Here is a 25,670-nt window from a genome sequence, read left to right as displayed (position 1 = left end):
ACGATGTAGCGAGGTTCAACGTAAAGTTCAGCATGTGTTCAGAGCCACTGACGCACAAGCTCGTCCTTCATGGTGCAATTTATTTGGCATTTGATTAGATGTACATCTACCTCAGAAAAAACACAAGCTCCCCTGCAAATTAAGCATTTCTTTTTTAAATGGTAAAGGCTATGAAATAAACATCAATGAAATGTAGCATCTGCTGTATTGTACATAAAACATTTCAAACCCCGCTCCCCCTCCAAATCCAAAAAACAAGCTCTCACGCCACCATCAACACCACCTTCTAGCACAGAAACTACAGTGTAAATGCAGCCGGATGGGTTGTGGTGGGCACGTTTTGGATGCATACGGGGATATTAAACTATATGCAGGAGTCTTTTGAGCCTACTGTACAGGACACATGGTTGAGCATAAAACATTTTTGTCCAAATCAAAAAGAACAAAAACTAAAACTAAAAATCTCTCAGCATGCCAAAAGATTAAAAACATGCACCACAGGTCGAAAACGCAAAAAAAGCAAAAGAAACTTGATTTAAAATAAGAAAAAAAAAACATAAGAAAAATCAAACTGAATACATCATTTCCTAAACACACATGAACACTTTCCCACAATTTCTGTGAACATGATTTTGTTTCTTGGACAATCCACTGTGGATTGTCAAAGTAAAGAAAAAAAAAGGGGGGAGGGTAGTTTAAACAAAAATAAAATAAAATAAAAACAAGCAAACCCCCCCCCCCCAAAAAAAACCAACTTCTTTTTACATACAATACATTCAAACATAAGTTATACAGATGTGCACAGTCTGACATGTTTAAGCCGTTTTTCCCTCCTCGAGGCAGATCATGAGCGGCTTGGATGCTGGTGGTTGTGGGTCAGCTCTGATCTGCAGACGATTACTCCTCTGATGATTGACACCGTAATTCTCCCCAAGTATACAGACCCTCATCACTGACACATTAAAAAAAATAAATAAATCCCGCCGCTGCAGTTGGTGACATCCCATCACTAACTGAAGACAAACCTCAGTAACGGAGTTGCAACTGCATGAAGAATAGCACAGAAACGCACCTGATCCAACCGAGGGAGGAATTAAATCACAAAGAAAATGCAGAATTATCCTGGAAAGAGTTGGTAATGAAACAGAAGCAACTCTGGGACCATCTGGATGATTATACGACTTAATGATTGGAGCATTTATCTCATATAAATGATTTTTTTTTTTTTGGGTTTTTCAAACTTGATCTTCACATATACGCTCATAAAGCCTTTTGTCGCTTTGTTGATGGACAGGGAAAGAAAATCAGCCTATATCTATCCCACAATTAAACAATCAAGGTAACGACCTGCAGCCATAAATTATTATCAAAAAAAAAGAAAAAGAAAAAAAAGAGCACAACATCCTTTGACACTACGACGCCACATGTCAGCTTCGCCCGATAAAAACCCCACAGCAGGAAATTTAGCCGTATCTCGCGAGGTTGAACCTCTCAACTACAAAACATGTTTTTCTGCAAACTTGCTCTAAAAACCTGGAAGACGGCTTCGTGTGTCAGACTAATAAACACCAGGGGACAGTTTCTGTACGCGCTGCAACAGACTGTGGGGTGGATGAGAAAGTTATCGTAGCCTGAACACTGATTGATACGTATGTGTTTGAAAGTATGCCGCAAACACAAACAAAAGTTGGCTCTTCTGTCCGTATGCGGTTATTTTTCCTCGTGCTGTTACAAATCTGACCAAAGGGTGTATTTGCACTAGGGGCTTTGTTTTTTTATGACCAACAGGCCCGTTTTGAGATGTTTGAAAAGCTTTTCTCAGTCTGGGCTAAAAGCAGAAGTGTGGCCTTCTCAGCCTGGATGTAGAGTTTTTGTCTCTTTGCTCCTTCAGATGTCATCGTCTTTAAAAAAAACAAACAAAACAAAACAAAAACACTCTGATGAGTCTGTACAAACTGTAACTGTCCTCTCTGCAGTCAGCATTTTGTGCTCCTGGTACGGAAAACATCTACGACCCTCCTCCAACTGTGGGTAACGTGCAGGTGTCTGCCCACAGTCTTATACCACGGTGCTGAGGGAGGAGGCGCAGTCTGCAGGCATGGAGACGGGGGCGTGGCCATCTGTCGGTGTGTCGGGCCCCACCAGGAGGGTGCTGCTGTCTATGGAGTCCTCCCTCTCCTGACAGGACGGCGCGGAGTCTGGCACCGGGCCTGTCGCGTTGGGAATATTGGCCTGGAGCCCGTCACCCATGGCGTTCATCTGGCTCGGCACGATGGAAACCCCACCATGCCCTGAAGATACAGACGCAGACAGAGAAGTGGGAAACGAGCATTTATCACTCCGCACATGACGATGTTTGTAAAGAACAAGAGAAAAGGATGTGCGCCTACCGAGGTCCACGTAGAGGAGGCTGTCTGGGTTTATGGAGGCTTCGTATGGAGGAGGGGGGTCGTCGGGATGCTGGATGTCGGGGTATTTGTAGGCTGCATAAGGCGGAGGAGGCTCTTGGAAATGAAAAGCGCCTCCCTCCCCATCATCGGACAGATGCAGGGGAGTGAGACCAGTGCCGAAGGCGTCTGGGCCGTAGTCAAAGCCTGGGACTCGTCTTCCAAGGTTAAAGTGGTGCACTGAGATTAAAGCAGAGTTTAAAGTTTAAGGTGCATTTAAAGTGAGCTTTTTGGATTATTCAGACCATCTAAAAATAATAATAATAATAATAATAATAATAATAATGGATTGCATTATCATCTCTGTCTTATTGCTGTTTTATCGCACTTAAGATGCTTTGAAGATGGCAACTGACTGAGTGGTCGCAGATCTGGTCTCCGTTTCCAAAGCAACCACTTCAAAAACAACAAGATTGTAAGTTGTCACAAAAACTTTGTGCTGCCATCTCCAATAACCTATTTCCCCAATGTGACTGCAGCAACAGCCAAGACTGTTGTTACTCTCATTTGTATGAAGATGCAGAAAAATAGAAATAAATGTAAAATAGAAAAAAAACAAACAAATACATTTTAGCTGTATAAAGCATAAAACAAGAGGGGAAATTAAACGAATTAATAAAAATAAGTAGCTTAAAACATAAATATCAATATTTAGAATTAATTTCAACAATTATTTTATTTATTTATTTACTGTTGTTTGTGGCCGTTTTTGCCATCCTTATTGAGTTTTCATTTTTAGAAAGGAAGATTTTTATCTCAGCTTTTTAAATCGTTCCTCATACAGACAAAGATTAAAAAGTGACCACAGGTGTAAACTTTGGATCTCAGTGCTGCAACACTTTACTCACAGTTTCCTCCAATCAGCGTTTCGATGCGTTCACGTCTTCTCTGACGGAGTCTGTGTACCATGAAGAGCAGCAGAGAGAGGATAAGGAAGGACGAGATGCAGCTGACGATCAGCCTCATCCCGCTGGCCATCGAGTCAAACAGACTATTCCCATCTGACGGAGAAGACGGGAAAAATCTAATCAAATCAGGATATGTCCTTGCAAACGTACTTTGTTAAAAACGTTCTTTTGCTGAGCTTCGAAGGAAATTCTGCACCGTTTATGTGTGAATGTGACACAATTTGCACATTAAACAACACTTTCACATCTTTTCCTTGCAGCACTATTTAGAAGAGGAGCAGGAGCTAATTGTTTATATAAATTAGGCAATTTGAATCCTCCTGACTCATTTAACTTAATATACTGAATATCAAACAGTGTAAAAATGTGTAGGTGACGAATCGTGATGCAGAATAACATCTTATAGGACTACGAGCACTGGAAGGCTTCTAATCACTGATAATCATTACACACTGGTGGTGGTGGTTTGTAACCAGTGGGATGTGTTTGGATGCGGTGGTAGTACCTGGATCGAGGCAGGTGAACTTGCAGCACTCTTTGGGATCCTTGCGGAAGTGCTGGCAGCCTTGTGGCCGCTCACACAGCGCGGCGACGCACATCTCAGGCTCGCCGTCATGACACGTGCAGCTGAGACACGGGTCGTCTCCTTTGGGGGTGAAGTAGTAGCCCTCGTTTACGACATTGTCTTTTATATCCACGCACGTTTGCCCTGTGGCACAGAGAATATCAAAATAAACACATGGCCCCAGCGGAGCAAATAACTGACACATTTTTGATAACAAACAGAAAATTAACCCGTACTCCTCTTGCACAGAAACGGAAACTTCTTGTAGCAGTTCTCAGCGTGCCAGCTGTGCAGGCCTCGCTCGTTCATGCTTTTGTACTGAAAGCGCTGCAGCTGTGCACAGAAGACATTGTCTTGGGTGGCGGAGGCCTCCCCCAAGTCTTTCAGACCCTCAGGAGGCAAAAACACCTGCATAGAGCCTGAACACAAACAATTCACACATTAAAGCATTCAAATAAATTACAGAAGACAAACAGCACATGTAGGTACTTCACAAAGCTGAATCTTTTATACCTTTGTATGCTACTTCCCAGCGGCCATCCAAGGAGTGGCTCTGATTGGTGATCACATACTGGTAACCCACCCAAAATCTGAAACAAACAACACCACTTACACCATGTCTAGTGATGACGCATTAGCTACTACCAGCCACTAGATGGCCTGCAACCAGCTACAGAGCAGTATAACATCTAAAACAACAGGCACACGCACTTCTGCAATATCTTCCTTATTAAAAAAACAAAAACAAACCAGAATTAAAGCAGAAGTTTAAAGACTGAAATGAGATCTCTGTTCAGGAACTGAAACCTGGTAGCTTATTTCTGTGGCAATAAAGAAAACTTACTTGCACTGATCTCTGCACACTTTATCGTCAAAGTCCACCTCGATCTTCAGTATGAACTGCAGCTCCTCGTTGGTCACAAACGTGGCCAACGAGCCGTTGACTTTCTGACACGTATCCACGGCCTGCCAGTAGTTCTCGTTCTTCAGGTACACTTTGTAGCAGCTCGCTGTTTTCTCGTAGTGATGCCACCCGCTGGGACATTTCTCTGCAGACAGAGAAGACAAGAGTGAGCACATGATCGCCATGCAGATTCGATTCAAATAAACCTGCTGAGAGCAAAGTGAGACACTTACTGTTGAAGCGCACCGGCTGAGCCACACCGATGACGTCTTCCACCTGGTCGTACCCGCTGCCATAACGAAACCTCTCCTCTTTTAGAACAGCACAAATCAAGACAAAAAGGTTAAAAAAGTGGACTTGTTTGTACGTTCTGCCATAACAAATGTAACTGAGAACAACAGATGGTGTTTTCAGTGTGTAGGATAATTGTTAACAGCCCGCGATAATATTTAGAAGTCAAAACCACCACACATCAGTGAAAATAAGATATATACTGAGGCTGATTCTAATCTGAGGAATATGAAAGCAGAAGCAATGCTTTGCTGACCGTGCAGATAGCATCCTCTACTATGTTTTATCAGGAGTTCACAGAGACTAAAGTCTAGACTGAGGGAAGCACCCCAGTACCGTCTATGTGCAACACAATATAATATACACTTTTTAATGACAAAGTTGTTAATGCGATGGATCTCTTGCTACTCTTTGACTAGCTAGTAAGAAAATAAAGTACGTAGGTATGTTACAAACTATAAAGAAAACACACTGTCTCAATTGTGGCATCTTTACTACTTTTTCTTAGTATAAACTAGAAGAAAAAGATCAGATTTAAAAACGGGGAATATGCTTGATCTCTTAGAGCACATATGATATATCAGCAGATAATAGGTGTTTACTGATATTGGCATTTATAACAGCTGATAAATGAGCATTTAAAATGTAAAAAGACAAGAGAAACAGCCTTCAAATGCTTTTCTGTGTTGATGCTGCATAATCTGTCCACCAGAGGGCCCTCTGTAACTTCCCTGTTAGCAAAACACCTCTGGCACAACAACCAGAGGTGTGTTGCTTTTTTTGATGGTGGCTATATTGGACAACGGATGCTGGATTTGGAGCAGGCAGGAAGGAAGAGAGGACGACCTCAGAGGAGGTTCATGGATGTGGTGATGTAGAAAAGAGGACAGGCTGGTGTGAGACAATGGTGACCCCTGAAGGGAGTAATGGGTAGCAGATAAAAAAAGACTATTTCTCTGTTACATGACTCAATGAGATTTTGTTCTTGACTGATGCTTCAAAAAGGAAGGAACTGCAGGCTATAAAAACAGCAAATACTGAAGAACTTAACTGAAAAAAACCCACCAAATTTGAGGAGCATACACTTTGTTTACATTTATAACAGCATTTATTTTGATTTTGCACTGAGATTCATGACAACTAGAGATGGCACGATACCACTTTTTTAATGTCCGATATAGATATCATAAATTTGGATATCTGAAGATACCGATATGAATCCGATAGTGTAATTTTTAATCAATAAAACTTCTTTAAAAAAAAAAATAAAAAAAATATCTTGCTGCATTTTGTATAAGTTCATATTCAAGTCTAAAAACAAAACAAAACACTAAAGCTATTCTGCTATATTTGTATGCAAAAAATACACTGCACCCAAAATATTTCATAGTTCAGCAATACTGATCAATCTAATAAACTTAAACCTGCACCATCCTTCCTATTCTGGTGTTTTAAAGAGTACTTAGCAGAAATATTAAACAACCTAACTAATAGGGATGTCAACTACCAGCAGAAAAAAAATAGGGAACAGCTAGACATTTTAAATGTGCCCCCGTTTCCCTGTTAATGCCCTATCGGCCCCCTGCATAACTTTGCTAGATCCGCCCCTGCACAGTTGCCAGCCGTCAGCTACGTAGAAAAAGATTCTGGTGTAGAAATTAATATTAAATAAATTCTAACAACAGCTTATCACGGTTAAACTTGCTGCTGTTGTTTAGCCGCTGGTTTCCTTTTTCTGGTGCAAAGTGGGCCAAAAACTAACAAGAGAGACGGACTCGCGACAGAAAAGCTGATCAGCCGATCATTGATCAGTTTCATGATTGAAGTAGCAACAGGAGAGGGAGGGAGAGAATGAGAGGCAGTCGCTCCATATATTGGTTGTTAAGCTTAACGTGGGAATGCTTTACAAACATTCACAGATGAACTTACACACTTGCTTTACTTCTCTCTGGGTTAACTTTCTCTGAGATGAAATGCCGGTTTGGTAGCGAGGCTCCAAATGCTCAACCAGACCGCCAAGAGGTCTCGCACGCTACAGCCGCTCTATCATGTGACACATATTGGACTGATGTGCTAAGGTTATGAGCTGAGTTACGCCATGTTGCAAGTTTTGTGAGGTGCTTTCGTGATATTTAATGGATTGGATTACATTTTTTATTTCTCTCCGACATCCGATCCAGTAATTTAGGTCAGTATTGGACTAATACGGATACATAATATCGGATCGGTCCATCTCTAATGACAACAATCTGTAGCCACAGTTTTCACTGCATACAGTGACAGGCCTTCAGCTGGGTATTTTCAACTTTTCAAGTTTCTCAACTGTAAAGTTGAGACGTTTCTTCTTGCATCGGCCACTCTGCTGTTATTATAAGATTGAAGGATTGCTTCACCTTTTAGTGTTATTAAAAAAAGTTAAGATAAGATAAGATAACCTTTATTAGTCCCACACGTGGGAAATTTGTTTTGTCACAGCAGGAAGTGGACAGTGCAAAAGTTATGAGGCAAAAATTAGAATACAATAAGAATAAATACAGTACACAACTGTACAGAATAGAATAAAATAAAATACTATATACAGTAGAATAAAATAAAATAAATATACAATAAGATAAAAATAGAATACAAATACAAATACTATATACAACTGAGTAAAAATACAACGATGAGTGCCCTAACAAGAACAAAGACTCTCCAGCAAGCCGCTGATTAACGTGACAATAAGCCCTTGACTTGAGTAAGGCTTGCATTTCTCAGTAAGCTCACACTTAAAAAAAACAAAAGGTCAGTAGTTGTCCCTCTAAACATGCAGACTATCAGATATATGAATTTGTCCAGTTTTACTGCTGAATAAACAGAAAGAAAAAGAAGCAGAAGGAAATTACTTCTCAACTTCTTAAGCTGTTCTGTTAAAAATGGGGTTTTACTGCAGAATGAATAGACTTCAGTGTGAACCCTTAATCGTTTAACAGCAGTGCCGGCATGGAGCGTTAACTCGGAGCGTGGACGGCTGCTGTATGGAGGTCACATGCTGCACTCAATCCTTTCACTAACTCCTGTTCTGCTGTTAGAGATCTCGGGATAAGGTCTTTCTAGATTTAAGCGGAGAACAATAGGATTTTGTGGTTAGCACTGTTGCCGCACAGCAAGAAGGTCCTGAGTTCAATTCCACCATCAGGCCGGGGTCTTTCTGTGTGGAGTTTGCATGTTCTCCCCATGTTTGCGTGGGTTCCCTCCGGGTACTCCGGCTTCCTCCCACCGTCCAAAGACATGCAGCTTGTGGGGATAGGTTAATTGATTAATCCAAATTGTCACTAGGTGTGAATGTGCGAGTGAATGTGAGTGTGAATGGTTGTCTGTCCCTATGTGTTAGCCCTGCGACAGACTGGCGACTTGTCCAGGGTGTACCCCGCCTTTCGCCCTATGACAGCTGGGATAGGCTCCAGCGCCCCCCGCGACCCTGAAAAGGATAAGCGGAAGCGAATGGATGGATGGACAATAGGATTTTGGTCAAAGGCTTAGTGACATCTATGCAGTGTAGGACAGATGAACCAGCAGTAAACAAAAACAGAGACACATGTGCAGCCACTCAGCCTTTAACCCTTCTTCCCCCTGCCATCTGACGCTGTCAATAGAGCGGACTCACTGTGAGGGACTATGAGGACTACAAAACCACATCTGAGCAGCTGAGCAAAAGCAAATTAGTAAGACAGGACTGTTTATGTGGGTGGTTATTGTATTAAATGCAACTATGCCATGCTGCAGTTCAGACAGGGACGCAAGGGCCAAGATTTACTATTTTTACGTTTGGTAGGAAAAACCTCTGTGATAAAAACAAAGCTATTGTCAGTATCTGTTGAAGAGGTGCACTGAAAGGAGTGGACGCAGGTATTTAAAAGTCATAAAACCTGATCTACTAATGCTAAAGGCAGGTGATTTTACTGCCAACTGTGCTCAATTTAACTCAGTTCTCCAACTTCTCTGGAATGAGAAGAAGAGATGGCATGTGTTCAAAGTAGAAAAACTTAAGGCTGAGCGCCGCATATTTCTGGCCCTCAATACTACCGATATTCACCCAAGTGACATGTAATTCCTAATTTTCCACTTCCGAACTTGCTCAGTAACATACATACACACTGAACACCAAACGTGTGAATGCTCAGTGTCAAAAATAGCACTGTGAAAAAAATAAAAAACACTGACATGGGGCCAGCTGATTTTTCTGAACAAGAAAAGAAAGAAACAGATATTCTGGCTTCATCCAGTTCAGACCCAGTTAGTATTCCAACCGTCTCCTGTAGTGCAAAAGCATGTTTATGGATGGTGTGCGACTTGCTTTGTAGCCGTGTTCCTGTGGGATTACGCTTTAGCAGGAAATCTACAACCTAACTATGTCGAAACTCAACGCATTAGCCTTACATGCACCTCCCTAGAAATGTAACCACACATTGGGTTAATGCAGCCCACAACTACTCTGATTGGTCAATTATTCCTGTGTATGTCTGGCTACTTTTTGGTTCAGTTTTTCAAATTTATCAGTGAGAGCATAAAATCATCGCCTCAATGTAAGGAATAATAATCAATATTAGAACTCACAAATATCAGCAAATTCCTGAAGGGAGATTGTTGAAACTATCAGAATGAAGACGAGGGAGTGTACAAAGAAATGGAAAAAGTCCCCTCAAGCCCCCGAAGAACACTGACCACAACAAAGCATTGACATTGCCTGGCATCGCATGGAAAACACCAGGACACGACCACACTGTAATTAACATGTAATGCACCAGCACAAGAGTAAGTGCAAGCTGTGGGCTCCACAAAGCTTCCCTGCACAGGTCTGGTGCACTGGCGACCTGTCCAGGGTGTAGCCAGGTGGGATAGGTGGGATAACTCCAGCCTCCATACAACCATGAGCTGGATAACCGGTTTAGATGGAAGGAGATTACCCAGAAAACAAAAACATATTGATTTTCCTTCAGCTGCCTCTCATTGATCTGAGCTGCCATGCTCTTTCAAAGAGAAAGCACATGTCCTGTTCATCCTGCTCTTTTACTCCATCATATTCCTTAATACACACTCACTCAATCAACTCTTCTGTATGTAGATGTCACTGCTCATTAATGACATGGACTAACAGCGTCTTTGTTTACAAACTGAGGCACTGATGGCTGATCACCTGCAGATAACTTCCATTTACCCTGTATACTAAATCTGTGCATATATTCACCTGAACATCTCTCAGTTTGGCTTGATTAGATTGCGCTACATCCTCCACACCTGTATTCAGAGCTGCTCAGCTGTGGTCTGATCATCCAAGCGTGAAAAGGTTCTAAAAGGTTCTGGGTGTTGCTAGACTTTCCAAAAATCAATCATGTTATGGGTGTTAGGTAACAGACTGAGTGTGAAAGGGCTTAAGTGAGCTGCACTCACGGGGACAGTCCATCTCGTCACTCTTGTCCTCACACGCTGTCCAGCCGTCACACTGCCAGGACATCGGGATACACTGCATCTTCCCACTGCGGCAGGCAAACTGCCCGGGGCTGCAGCGCTGCTCTGAAATACACACAAAAAAAGAGGGTTTATGTGGTTAAACCTGCACATAACCAAGGCCTTTTTCCTAAGAAGAGAAAAACCATTTAAACTCAGAGTGCAGCAGTCTGAATGGCGCCGTGTGAGCTTTCAAGGCAGTTAATAAAATAAGATGTCTGAGATGGCGAATGGGTAAATGTACATCATCACCATTACTTCGTGAGTATTGACATTGGGATGATTTAACACAACTGCTTACACGCTCAAAACAAAAACAACAACAACAACAAAAAAACCACAACAGGCCAAATGCAAAGGAAAGGGATGCACTTTTTGGCCAAACAAGAGCATTATTGGAAAACACACAACGTTATTATGTTAATAAATGAGTGGAAGACAAAATTGTAACTGAATAAAAATTCAATCAACTGTGCTTCCTGTGATTGTGACTGTCCTAATTATTACTCTTAGGGTACTCTTAGGGCAGAGCTACTGTCCTAAGAGTAGCTCTGCCACTTTAACAGAATTTGTCTGGTATTTCCTTTGACGTAGTGGTGTCATTTCTGTGCCTAGGAAGTAATAGTGACCCTTAAGCCCCTTGCTTAAGGGCCTTTTTCCGCCCCTTAAGCAAGGGGCGGAAAAAAGCCACAGCCGCTAGCGATCACGTATGTTTGGATTTCTTAAACTTTATCAGAGATGTCGATCAACTGCAAGGAGGAAGATAATCTGCAGAGCCATTTCATCATGTCTGCAAGCCACTGCGTTATGTTTATAGCCTGACATTAATAGAATCTGCTGCTAAGAGTATTTCATGATATTCAGTAACATTAGAGCGCTGAGTACTCCTGCAAGCAGTTCAGTGATGACAGCAACTCAAGAAGAAGCCTAAGGCACACAGCAGACAATACTGAACTTCTATGTTCTGTCTGTTTAGCGGCCTATGAAATAAACTGAGCTTTCCCGATGCAGTTAAACAGCTCAGTGGGCAGTGTCAACATTACTGATCATCAGATCAATAACTTATCACTATTTGCTTGTTTTTAGATTGTTACAGAAAAGGGTAAGTTCAACATACTCGGGATATCGCTTGCCTTTACTTAAGCTGTCATATGAAAGTACATATACTTCTGTTAAGTGTTTCCAGCTGGGCATCGTGTACCTGGAGTTAGGGCTGCTCAATTAATCAAATTTTAAATCACGATTACGATCTGGGCTTTCAACGATCATTAAAAATGACTGAGCCGATTATTAGCCCCTCCCTCATTTATCCGCGACACCTTAAAGGCCGGTCCGTGAAAATATTGTCAGGCATAAACCGGCCCTTGGCGCAAAAAAGGTTGGAGACCGCTGATTAAGAGGACCCGAGGGAAGCTCGGAAAGCTAAGCAGAAGTTATTTGGAGAGGAGAGTGACTGCCGTTGGTTGAAAAGAGAGGTAAAAAAAAAAACCCTCAGTGGTGTTGTACACTATTTTATATTATTTTTTAAAGTCATTATTCAATACATTGTTATTGTTAACCCTTTAAAGCCGGTCAGAGCACCATGCTCCGTTTTGTGTAACATTTTTAAATCCCTGTAGAACCTGAACCGTGTAAGCGAGGAGTTTTACTTACATCTTATGCCATCAGCTTGTCCTCGGTCACGGTTTCCTTCCACATATAGCTTTGCAAAAGTTGCATAAAAAGCGCTTGCAGGAACAAAAACATAATATTCCAGAAACACGCTTTGCCGATCCGATCAGCTGTTCGTAACACTTCCCACAGTGAAACAGACGTCAGCGCAAACTATCGCATGTCCGCCATTTCCTGCCCGAAACCGGAAGTGACATAATTTTCGCGGAAAATGTAGTTTTTTACTTGTAGGCTTTAAAAGCCTATACTGGTGTTTTTATAAGTCATGTTTGACTTTTCTGAATAGTTTCTGGGATGCTTGCAACTCGAATTGCACTGCTGGAAATAGTTTATTTTGATGCACCTGCTGTTTTTAGATTTCCTGTTGTTGTAAACTATTTTTTGCAACTTTTTTGTATTTAAAAGTTTTGAGGGATAAACCTCTTAAATTTCTCCAAGTAGAAATATATGTAAAAACAAAACAAAAACGATTTTCAATTTTTTTCTAGTTTATTGCACTTTTTTGCAATTAATGTAGTTACTATGGACTTAATGCATACATATTATTAAAATATGGGCTATAACAGTTGTATAGCAACTTGAAATGCTCCCACAAATGGCACTACAACATATAAAAAAATAATATAAGCTCTGGCGGACTTGGTTCTATAGTAGGTCGTAAGGGTTAAATAAATATTGTCAAATAATCGAGATCTCAATTTCAGTGAAAATAATCGTGATTATCATTTTTGCCATAATCGAGCAGCCCTACCTGGAGTCAAATGTTTTAACCGATGCATGAAACAATAAATTTTTAGACATAAGTGGTAATGGCTGCCGTTTTATTTGTGAATATTTATTACACGGCGTGCTGCGGGGAAAAGCCTGTTCTAACGTTTGAGTCTACGGTTTAGTTTTTAGCACCTGGCGGCTCTTTTTTGCTTCTCATCCGTAAATAATCTGCTCTTTCACGTGATTCAGTTTATTTTGAAAAGTCTCAACAGGCTCTTGATCTTTATTCTGAAAGGTTTATGTGGAAAATAAACAAGCGGACACCAATGGTTTTATCGTTGTTGTTGCTAACGACAACTCATAAAAACAGGCGCTTGTCCGACCGTACTGTGGTTATATTAAATATAAGAGAAAGAGAGAACTTTAAGAAATTAATATAGCCACTACAGTGACCATCAAAACGATGAAAAAATATTGCCGTAAACAGTTTATTTTGCGACACCACGAAACAAACGATAGCGTAAAATGAAACGATAGACGTTTTTATATCGTCATCCGATATATATCATTATATCGAACAGCCCTAGGACAGAGTGAATGAAAATAAAAACTGAAATTTAAGTTCCTTTCCTTAATACAGGGTATTATTTTCAACAATAGATTTAACAGTCCTGCCCATTAGAGATCAGACTGTGCTACATGAAGCCCATTAACTAAAATCTGTTTTAGCCCACCTGGTTTATATTAAAATATAAATTTGACTGCTTTAAAAGGACTTTTAGTTTAATACAGGGTGACTCTTATATTGAAAATCTGCTTGAAAACCCCAAAAACATACTGTGCTTACCTGACAATAATCTTGCCAGAGCTACCCGTGGACCTGAAACAAATAGAAAAAAAAGAGTGACTAGCCTGTATATCAGTGTGTCGTCTTTCAAAAAAAAGTAAAAATATATTTCATTTAATCCAGTCCGATTTAAAAAAAAAAAAAAAAAAAAGTTATATTTTTTTAATCCTTTTTATGCTGCTCGTGATTTTTTTCTTTATTTCTTACTGTCACCTGTTCTCTCCACCCTCTTGTTTGTGAGGACACAGGTAGTCATGTAAACCTGCAGAGGAGCTGCATCACCCACTTGCCTGACAAATATAGCAACACTATTTTTTTCTTAGAAGAGAGAGAAAGGGAGAAAAAAAAAGCTTATTTAATTTAAAACCAGACCTCCAGCTTTGAAAATTAACACAGCTGCGACCACAACCTAAACTGGACTTCAGTGTTAAATATTATTTATTTGTACTACAGGTGGTGCAAAATAAATAAGCAATTACAAGAAAAAAAAAAAACAGATTTCCCAAATAAAAGCTGTCAGTTAGTTATAAGAGTTAGTTTTGATGTCAGATTTTCTAAATAAAAGTTATTTCCCAGATGTCTGACTTCATTACCATCATACTTCAACTTTTATAGCCAAACTATTTAGCTACCGTTCTTTTGCAACAAGCATTAAAGCCCAACAACACCACCGGATTTCCAGAAAGCCTAGTTCTGATTGCTGCAACCTTACTGCACAAGGATTCCTTAGACACTAACAACCCTGTGGGAACTTCTCACTGGGCTTTACACCATGATTTAAGCATTAAAAAGCTTTTTCTAGTACTGGACTGTACATCCCTATTTTATAGAGAAGCAGGATGAAGAAAAAACCCCACATTGTGGCTGGGATGAATTCATTGCAATTTGTTCTTGGAAGCATTACAACGCTACCAGTTCATCTATATTTCAGTGTAATGCTTGTCCGAGGGTTAAACAGCGCTAGAGTTGTTAATTTAAGCTTCGGAAAGCTAATGTTAGATCGAAGCAGTGCTACTGAACCTGTAACCCTTAAGGTTAACAAGATCACACAGTCCACGGGTGTTTTAATAGCCATCTCACACAGAAATGTGACCTCTTGGTTAATGCTAAGTGGACTGAGGTGCATTACAGACACATCTCAGTCTCCAGGGAGTGAGTGCATCATCAAACTTGAATGTGTGTCAAAATGACAGATAACTTTAAAGACATTAACAATTAAACACATTAGAGGGAGCTAATAATAATAATTCATCCTTAAGTTTATGATAAATAATTGTTGGCGGATGGGTTAAAAAGCTTTGTTTACGGTAATCAAACAGGGGCAGAAGGTGATGGCCCTTAGTTGGAAGCAGGCTTGTTTTAGAGTCCGATTTTTTTAAAATCTAATGCCCCAGTTCAATCAGTGCATTGAATGAAGCTTCGCTCAGATTCCCTCATATTTGCCCTCTTAAAGTCATGACATTATGACTGCAGGCAATCATATTTCAAAAGTGAGGGGATTTCCCCTTTAAATGCTTCCACAGGGGGGATTTATACACTTTGGGAGGGATCAGGGTCAGTTTGAGGATCAAACTGTTGGGGGGATAAGCCGAGTGAGCTCAAGACTGGAGGTCCGAATAACCGATAAGTAACGTGCAGGTCACTGGTTTGAGTCCCTGTTCAGATGAAGGCACTTCCTTTTTCTCCAGAGTGTGATCCTAGGTGTCTTAAGTAGATTTAGATGTCTGCACTCTGTCAATTTCACATCTTTTAAGTCTCATAGAAACATGGAAGGAAAGCACATCAGACGTTGTCCACATTGGATGTCAATTCATCTTTGGAGCAATTTGAACCAGTCCGGTGCAATGCTTTTAATTGTTTTGGGTATTTTCCTACATTATAAATGCTAATTTGAGGCCCTAGTTTCTGATATATAGTATTCTCCATGTGCAGGAAGCAAACAAGACTTTTATTAGCAGTTCTGGTTTCTATTTTGAGTCTTACTGACTAGCACAGACTTGGAAAATAGGAATACATTGGCTGAAATGAATCTCAAACACATCAACACTTTGTCCAATCACAATTCAGCTATTTATTGAGTTTAAATAAAAAGCTCCTTACTCATAGTCAGACTGCAAACAGTGACTGAAACACAAAAAAGGACATCCAGACTTATGTGTGATTTTTCTTTTATGTGGATACCCACCGGCTATGGTAGTAGCTAAGGATTTTGGGAAGTGGCGACCCTGAAAATTGATCATGAGGACAGGTTGACTTTCCATGCTTTTTATTTACAGAAAGATAAATAAAACACAGCCCAATAAAACCTCTGATAAAACCTCTGATATGCCACAATAAAAGCTGCTTCAAATCAAAATCCCTAGTGTTTCAGTGGACACTAGCAATACAGTTTATTGAAACGCGCATGCTTTTATTGTGAAACATTTTCTTGTGTATTAAATATATTACAAACGAATTAACCAATTACCTTATAATGTACATGTTTGCAGACTTGCTAAAGAAAACAAGCCTCTTGCTGTGTGTAGCTGAATAAACACTTTCATCAGAGAAGGATGTGAGCTTTTTCCTCTTCCCTACAAGGCTGCCAGATAATTGTAACAAATCCTCCGACAGGGAACAATATTTTAATTTAAAAAATTTTCCCCATACATTTCCCACTAATGAATATTGCAATAAGACTTGTTGCTAAGGCTAAGAAGCAAACAAAGCCAAATCCAGCTTGTTACTGGCTGACTCTTTATATAGTTACATGTGCTCCTTCAGAACTATAAAATACAAGCATATGTGCTCCATTTGAATGATGACTGTCTGTGCACATCAGTATTCATGCTTTCAGTGCATAGCTGGTATCTGTACTGCTCGAAAACCCACAAATGCTACTGGAATCAGAATAAGATGCCAGCAGCTGCCTGCTTTAGGTTATCAGACATTACAAGCTGAAATCAGGACTTGTGCATATCCAACCTGTTCATATATCAGAATAACAATGATTAGGCAGTTATTGTTTTGTTACTGCTGCGGGAAAACACAAGGTCAGAAAATCAGAGATCTCAGTTTAGTTAAAGGCAACAGGGGCAAAAAAAACAAAAAAAAAACAACAACAACTAAAAAACCCCATCCCTTGCCGAGGCTTTTTTTCAGGATTTTATGATCTGTACATGTTGACAAAAGAATCAGCAAACACTGGTTACCCTGAGCGAAGTGAGCCTCTGCATCTCTTATATAACCGACAGGAAAGCACAATAAAGACTATGAGACTGCCCCAGCTCGGTCCCGCTCAAGTGTAACGGCACAGTGAACCGGCCTTGTGCACACGCTGCATCATCTCCAGCTGCTGATGATTTATATCAGCACTGAGCTTTGCTGTTAAAAGCACTGTGTGGGTATGGACATTCATTTATTTCTTTTTCATTGCACCATCTCACATTAACAAGCCATATTTTTATCTGCACCTTGTGCATGAAAGCACTGCTGGTCAGCTTCCTGTGATAATTAACCAAAGTAAAGCGCCTTTCCTGTGCTAACACTGTCAGTTCAGCTGTGAGACACACTTAATATTTAAAATTGTAAACAAAGCTGTGTGACTGGAAGCTACAATGTTATTAGAAAAAGTTAACACTGTTTCCAAAGTAAGTAGTGTCAAAGGGGCAATACGGATTATCTCTATAGACCAATTCACCATGTTAGCTATAAGACGCCTTATGAAATCAGTCCTTGAGTCACTTCTATATTATTTTAAATTCCTCTACAAAAGCAGTCCCCAGTAGGGCTGAACGATATATCGCATTTGCGATAATATCGCGACATGATCAAGTGCAATTTTCTAACCGCAAAGGCTGCGATTATACTCTGGACATGTCCAAATTCATGGGCTGCATCCTCCTGAGGCCGCATTTGTAGACCGATTACGTCACAGCGACGTGCCGAAGGCTGTCCAAATTACTACCATATCCCAGAATTCATAGCGCGGCCCAGCCAAACTCCAGTTTCCAGCAATGGTGGCCGCTACTAAGTTTTAAAATTACTCATACTAATCTTTCTGGGTCACAAAATAAACTTTTAACATATTTTCAGGTGAGAAAGTAGTTGTGTAAACATCAAATATCTGCTCGGTTTATCAAGATATCCCATATTTGCAAAAGTGCTTCGACGTTTTCAGAGGCGTCTGCTACCCACCAGCTCGACAGCTAGCCGGGAGCTCGAGGGTTACTGATGCGGCCGAGAACGGCACAACTCCCGGCACATCATTTTCAGATCACCGCGGAGTTTCGCTGCTCGGGTTAAACGTAATATATAAGTCACTTAGACAACCTAAAAATGTTATTGTTGGGCTTTTTTCAGTGTTTTGTTTGTTCGTGAGTAAATCGGTTTGGCTGAGATTAAAGTTATTAGATTAGATAAAATAAAACTTTATTAATCCCCCGGGTGGGTTCCTCCTTGGTTTTCACACAGCTGACTAAACGTCAAACAGAAAACTTATTAAACAGAAGTATGAGACAGTCGAGAATTTACACCAGTGTCTGGTTATATTTTAGATAGCAAGAAGCAGACGGCCGAGATTATTAAACTCCACCGAGACAGCGGTGACGCTAATCAGAAGGCTAGACCGTCCAATTTCACGCCTTTAAACTTTAAAGGCGTGTTTGTGTGTGTGTTTATACAATTGCTATTATGTTTGCACTTTATGTGTAATGTTACTGACTGCAGAGATCAGTAAGATGTGTGTATTTTTTATTTATTAGTTTTATTTATTTAATATTATTTTTTAATTGAATGACTGTCTAGTAGTTCACAGATGTCGAAAAACTGAGTGTGGTAAAGCCACTGATTTTGTTTATGTATATTTCTGCAATCTGCACATTGTACTGACTTTCATTTTAATGTTTACACCAGGGTTCCTTGTCAGCACTTTATGCTCAGATGTTTGTAAGCTAAAAATAAACTATTGTGTATGTTCAAATATACTGTTGTGATTGAAGAAGTTAAATAAAAATGTCAGTCATCAATTCATGCATCACCTCATGTCATCATAACAGAGGTCTGTCTTCCAGGAAAGAACAGTTTAAAATTAATGTAATATAGTATTGGCCATACTATATGATGTATTGCTTGTCTTTGTTTAATAATACAGAAGACAAAGACCTTAAAAAATAATCGCATATCGCATCGCAATCGCAATATTGGGGCAAAAAATCGCAATTAGATTATTTTCCATAATCGTTCAGCCCTAGTCCCCAGCAAACCAGGACGAGAAGTGTCAAAGTGAAAAAGTTTTGCTCTACAGCCAGAAATGTGAAAGGGGATGAGGGCTGTCTTACAGCAATCCTGCAGAAGGAAGTAATTCACCCGTATAGACACTATTTACCCCATAAAACAACCAAATGGAAACCATAACTTAGCCTCATGTCTGGACAATGTTGACATCAAATTTCACGAGTTCTCTCAAGCGCCATATTATCTCATTTACTGCTTTTCGCTAGCTGCCAGAATACACGTACACAGGGTTATTTTGCCCACATGTCATGTTTCAAACATTTGCCTCAGTGACCGTTCAATAAACTGCATCACTGTATTATTGCGTGGCTGTACTTCAAGTCTACCTGTTAAAATCCTCAAACGATAAATGGCACAGGTTGAAACACCGCCAATTTTTTTGTGAAAAACAGACTACTGAACAGCCGACAGTGCAACACAAATCGGCTGCTCAGACCCACAGACAAGACCCAAAGATTAGCTGACTGCAGCTCAAGTTTAAGCTGATGGTTGTGTCAGTCACACTACACAAAAACAACCAAGCTCTGTTCACTTTTATACGCTGTTGGCTGTGCTTAACCTCTTGACTCTTTTTTTAGAGCGCACACTGAAGTTTTTCACTCTCAGACAGCTCGGTTCACCTCTAGTCTCTGTAACCCACAGGACACATGCTAACCACTGGGCCTATCATGTGCATTTCTGCTTTTATCTTAACCATACATACTGCTTCTAGCGTGTATTGTTATGCATCATGCAAATGCAGGAAACCTGCTGATTTGCCTTATTTGCACGTGAAACTCAGCTGGCCAATTGAGATGATCCCGATCACATAGATTTGCCTTAAAATGTGTGACACTTCAGTGTTGCCTGCCTCATTGGAAAATGCATAATCTGAACCTTTGAGAGTTTGCTGGAGTCAGCTGTGAAACAAATGTAGAAAGCAGGTATGCCCTTTATAAGTGTTAAAAATGTATGAGGATGATGTGGTTTAGCGGGTTACATCAATACCAAGTTAATGTCTCCACAACACGAAGTCTTAAGCAATTATTTACATGTACGTTCAGATTTGGAGTTATACTCCCGCAGTCTTGATCTCAAGTCAAATGACCAAGTCATGGTTGAAATAGTGACCAAAAAAAGCCAGCCCAACTTATAAAAACACAAGATGATGCATTCACTCCTGAGCATTTAAGAAAATCATGACTGTACTATTTGGAAACTCCTAATATAAATAAACATTTGCCCAGGGAACAAACCTCGACACGACCGATAAAAAGCACGCCCTGTTTGGTGTGCCAATTGTTTTCTAGGTGGGAGGTTTCTCCTTTGGATCGAGGCAGACAATAAAGTGTTTATTCATGAGGCTGAACTGATAGTCTGAACTGAATATCAGGATCACAAGACCGGGATTAAAGCAAACCACAAGACGCATTTGGCCTTTCCCTGCTCAAATGGACATCTAAACAGCACCTTAGAAGCTCTGCATTTGAAACAAAAGTAGAACACACTTACAGCAGAGACAAATAATAATTTTTTTTTACCTGTTTGGATTTCTATGACCTTCCAGGTGTATTTTATAATTATTCACTGTCACCAGGGGGCAGCATTTTACCAGTGGATGTGCTCAGGTACTTTCAAACAAGAGCTGCTGTTTAACTGTTGGCATTTCTTTTTAGGTACTGCTGTTTCCTTTGTGCCAGGCTGCAATTATAAAAAGCCTCATTGAAGGTTACACTGACTCACTAAACCATCTTCGAGTTTAAAATGGTATTACACAAAAGTATAGCACAGCACTAGTTCTTATTAAGTGGGCATCTCTTCAACACAATACACACAAGTCAAAGTGATTGTTCCTAAACATCAGTTGATAAGCTCTTACTTTGGGTGGTTTTTACAGATATGAAACAATATTGTGTTAAAATGGAGAGTAGTTTTAAACAAAAAAATGCATTTCTTTGTTTAGGGATTTGATTGTTTCTTTTTCCCTTTTCAAATGTTACAGTGTGTCCTGTGCAGGGGTGCCATGATATTTAAAACAAATACTGCCATGATGTTAATAATAGACATAAATCAGGGTTCCTTTTGCTCAAAATGAGCTTTTGGCAGTGACTTTTGATATTGATCAGGGCGCATGTAGTTAAGGCAAAAAGCCTGTGTTACCTGATTTAACAAACCTTTTCCTTTTATTGTATTTAACCTTAAATCAACTAAACTCAGCTTTAGAAAACTGATTTGCAACACACAATCCCCGTCTTTTGTGGACTCTAAAATATATATAATCATCTAAGAAAGGTGTTTTTCTGGCTACACTCCCTTACCCTACCTCCCTGCTAGGGCTGGGCCATATTATACCGTTCACGGTAATACCGGTATAATGTTAGGCAACGATAGGAAAATGAAATATCGCGATAGAATGGGAGTAAAACGCGCATGCGCAGTGCCTTTGTTTTCATACGCACATGGCCGATTGTTGAGTGAAACAGATGAACCAGAATTGGTTTGTAAAAATGGTGCAACTTCCGTGATGTGGAACTGGTTTGGTGTTTGTCCGTCAGATACACAACAAAGCACATTTTTTTGCAGAACATGCAAGCGGCCGTCGTTATTGTCATATTTGTCGGACTAAGATGCTCTTAAATCTGGGAGTAATCTGGGTCCTAAACTCCATATGCTTCAGGTCAAACAACACTGCAGCATCACTTAGAGTTAAAAACTGTCTAAATTCTTTCATCTTTAATAAAACGATCAGCATTGCTGCTTTACCAGGTGTAACTATAAAGTTTAACTTCCAGGCATCCATGAAAACAAAAGTTATTACATTTAACGGAGTTAGAAGTTAGCAGGAAGCTAGCGGAAGTTAGCTCGCTAGTTTCGCTAGTTACCTAAGCATGATATTGCATGTTCTGACTGAGAGATTTCTGAAAAAAATCAAACGTACAGCTCTGCTATCACTTCCAACATAAATGAAGACAGGAAACTAAACAGCAGTGACGTTTGTAGGGTTACTGAAGTTGGGCTAGCTGGTATATAATGATGTGCTACGTGATCGCTAGCGACACAGCTATGTTAGCATAACATAAACAGTGAAGCTGGAGGACGAACACTAACACTTTTCCACTTATAAAAGTTAACGTGAAGGTTCTTCATGGTTAGAGACAAATGCAATCGCATGGCAGGATGCTGTAAACGGACCAAACTTCAGTCAGGAGAACAACTGAGATAATCCATCCACAATACGAGGTTAGTCATTAATATACTGCAACAACATGGGAATAGAGCAGCTGCCAGAGAATTCAACATTAATGAATCAATGGTACAGAAGTGGAGGAAGCAAGAAGAATGAGTTTAATAAAGTTTGATTTATCTGACTGCTTTGTTTCGCTTAATGTGCCTTATAATCCCGTGCACCTTATGGTCCGAAAATGCGTACTGCACCTCTTTTTAACTTCAGTGGATATTATACATGGTTATGCTCAGGATATGTCAGCCCATTTCTACTGGAAATGCCTTTTGGTTAAACTTTCAGCAAGGAATTTGCATTTGCACTGTTACATTTTTATAAAGCTTTAATGTACATAAAAACCAGCTTCTTGTTTAAGTGAAAATAAATGGAAGGTTGTCTTTTTGCGCTAGTAATGTTGTGGAGTTGTATTTTGTCTCGCATCAATTATATCGTCGGTTATATCGTTATCGCAAATTTTCAAATATATATCGTGATAAATATTTTTGGCCATATCGCCCTGCTCTACTCCCTGCACTAATGTGCTGCAGATTTTTAGTGCAAGCAATTTGTCAAAATAAGACAAAACATCCAATAAATGAAGTTAAACTGAATTTTTCTATACAGATGTTTTTTTTGACCACTATATTCATATAGTGGCACCACTAGCCCTGAGTATTAGCTTACGAGCTTATGTTGCCACAGAGACATGACGCATTACCCTTTAATCTCTATTCATCAACTAAGAAGTTTCCTTCAGACAGCTTTATCGTTTTAGTCATCACACTGGTGTGTAGTGCGATGTGCCTGGGCTTGCAGCTCTATGATGTGAGACAGGTTTAGTGATGCAGGAGCATGAATCTCTGACATGCATTTCAAATTGAGGCTTCACGGCGGAAGCGGAGACCAACCCTGGAATGTAGTGAAGCCTAAATACACCTACATTGTTTACAAAGCTTTGGATTGAGCCAAGATATCGTTTCCACCTTGCGTAAGCACAATTAAGTGAATAAATGATTATGAGCTGTATCAAAAGGTCAAAACTAGACGGTTGACTCGAAGCGACCTTGTTTATTTTGACAACAACACACAGCCTTACTTGATTTTCAGGTGAAATAAATTATAATTTCGTTTAGAGATTTCAAGCTGGTGGGCATTACTTTAAAAGATTAAACATAACAAGAGTGCCAGCAGCAGCAGTAAAGGGGTCCTCCCCGCTGTCCAGCAGCAGCAGGAACACGGGTTAAAAAGTACCGGAGTCCCCGGCTTGTGGAGCAGGCCTCCCCGGTGAACCTGCCGCCCCCTGCCTCCAGCTCTAATCCGTTTCTCCCACTTTCTAGCAGAGCCCGGGGGGAATACATGCACAAGAAAAACAACTCGGAGAGGCTATTTACCTGCCCGTGGTGGGTCCGTTAAGGTGAGGACGAAGAGAAGAGAGAAGAGGACGAAACTGCTGCTGTCAGCTTTCGGCAACATTTATCCTCCATTCATAGTAACTCCTCTATCCAGAAATGTAATATATATTCCGAGGATCTGCACCGCCGCCGCCCTTTCCGAAACTACACCGCGAAAAGCTGAACGCAATTTGTGCCCATTTTCACGCAGTCGGAGCGGCAGCTGAGGGAAGAAAACAGCGTGTGCACAAGCATAGTCGTACCACTCAGCGACCAGGGTCGTGCTTCCGAGGGGCTAACGTTAGCTAGCTGAGCCGCTCTGCCGTTAACGTCCCGTCCCGCTGCTCGGTGCCGAGCGACTCTCATCCAAGATGGCCGCGGCCTCCCATCACAACAATCCCAAACATGCAGCGCGCACACACAGGCCATCAGCTGGAGGAGCCAGGGGCGGGGCTTACTGCGCGCGTGCGTGTGTGTTTGTGTGTGTGCTGAGGCCATTCAACTCTAAATATCGCTAGTTAAATAATTTCTTTGACTCAAGATAAAACTAAAAAGGCACAAGATGTACATCATACTATTATTATTATTATTATTATCATCTCTGGGAAATAATAATAATATTTAACGTGAGAAAAGGGTTTTAAGACTAATGTATCGAATAAAACGTTCTAAATATAACTGTTATTCTTGTAAATTTAACTGATTGTATTTAGTATTGTCTTTTCTATTTTGTTGTAAATGTATTTAAAACAGTCAGTTCAGTTTAAAGCTGAAAATATTTACTTTCAGATAATTTGCACATATTTCAAGCTGTGTGCACATTTTATGTTTTCTTTTTAGAACTTTTTTTTTTTTAAAGAAAATTAAACTTTAGATAATTTATCCTGCAAAGTTATACAAACCTATGTCAATTCTGAAAGACTTTAAACCAAATAGTCTTTTTCAATAAAAAATTAAGGAAAAAAGCAGCTGAGAAAGAGTATAGTTTAACCCAACAACACTAAATCGTGCCAGACATTTGGAACATGTCTAGATGAAGTTTGTGGAATGTGGATGACAAACCTTGTCCTAAAGCTATTATGAATCTTACTTAAGTTTCCATTCAACCCCTCCAGCCGGTTGGGGCAGATGGCTACCTCTCCCTGAGCCTGATCCAAACAGAGGTCACTTCCTGGTAAACTGGAGTTTTCCCACAATCATCTAGTGCTTGCTCACAGGGGATCATCTGACTGTTGAGGTTTTCTCCAAAACTACTGCAGAGTTTTTACCGTAAAGCACCTTGAGGCAACTGTTGTTGTGTTTTGGCGCTGTATAAATAAACTTGAATTGAACTGAAGAAGCTTACATTTAAAATAAATCACATTGTTTGTGCACTAGAAGACCTAATGATCAGTGGAATTATTCTTTCAGACAACACAGACAGTGAATGCAATCTCTTCCCACTTTACTACAACATCATTTAGAGTCAGTAGCTTATTAAAAAGGAGTAAATTCAGCTGAAACAATAATGATGTTTTATTATTCACCCTTACCTCTATCAAAAAATGATGGAGGTAAGAGGAAACAGGTGAGACCTTTGTACAAAAATAGCTGTATTGTCAGATGACACCTAGTTATGGAAGCTCCTTTCCACCACTGAACAAAAAACCCAAAACTTTTTTTGCCATCTGTAATCAAAACTTTGAGATAGCAACTTAAAACGTTGACAAGCTTTCATAACTACTTGACTGAAGTTTCGTATTGGCTTTATTTATTTTAAATGTAAATATTGTCTCTGCCATGTCTTAGTGCTGTCCTGCACAAGAAAGGAATCTCTAACATTGGAAAAATATATATTTTTTTAGTCAGGCCAATCATTCTTTAAATGGACATATGGACATGAAAAGTGTGGCAACTCTACACAAGCACCTTTTTCTTTGAGATAAAACATACTTAGATCAAATAAAATGTTAACTTTAACTAGGATGCACAC

The 25,670-nt window shown here is 40.0% G+C and overlaps 1 protein-coding gene across 2 annotated transcripts; it reads right to left on the bottom strand.

Moving 5' to 3' along the window:
- Window positions 1-65: 65 nt before the first annotated feature.
- On the bottom strand, window positions 66-24,097 carry dgcr2 (DiGeorge syndrome critical region gene 2). Of its 2 annotated transcripts, XM_080876336.1 has the most exons (11): window positions 23,699-24,097; window positions 13,832-13,864; window positions 10,546-10,668; window positions 5,058-5,135; window positions 4,765-4,969; window positions 4,434-4,510; window positions 4,157-4,339; window positions 3,861-4,064; window positions 3,296-3,448; window positions 2,391-2,627; window positions 66-2,291 (listed from the first exon to the last, which is right to left on the bottom strand). In XM_080876336.1, the coding sequence occupies exons 1-11, from the start codon at window positions 23,778-23,780 to the stop codon at window positions 2,059-2,061; spliced, it is 1,608 nt and encodes a 535-aa protein (XP_080732462.1). In that variant the 5' UTR covers window positions 23,781-24,097; the 3' UTR covers window positions 66-2,058. The 2 variants fall into 2 exon arrangements, with proteins under 2 accessions (XP_080732462.1, XP_080732463.1); XM_080876337.1 differs by lacking the exon at window positions 13,832-13,864.
- Between the last annotated feature and the right edge of the window lie 1,573 nt (window positions 24,098-25,670).

Source organism: Rhamphochromis sp. 'chilingali' (assembly GCF_963969265.1).
Source record: "Rhamphochromis sp. 'chilingali' genome assembly, chromosome: 2".
NCBI classification, from domain to species: domain Eukaryota; kingdom Metazoa; phylum Chordata; class Actinopteri; order Cichliformes; family Cichlidae; genus Rhamphochromis; species Rhamphochromis sp. 'chilingali'.
This window is presented reverse-complemented; position numbering and strand designations above follow the sequence as displayed.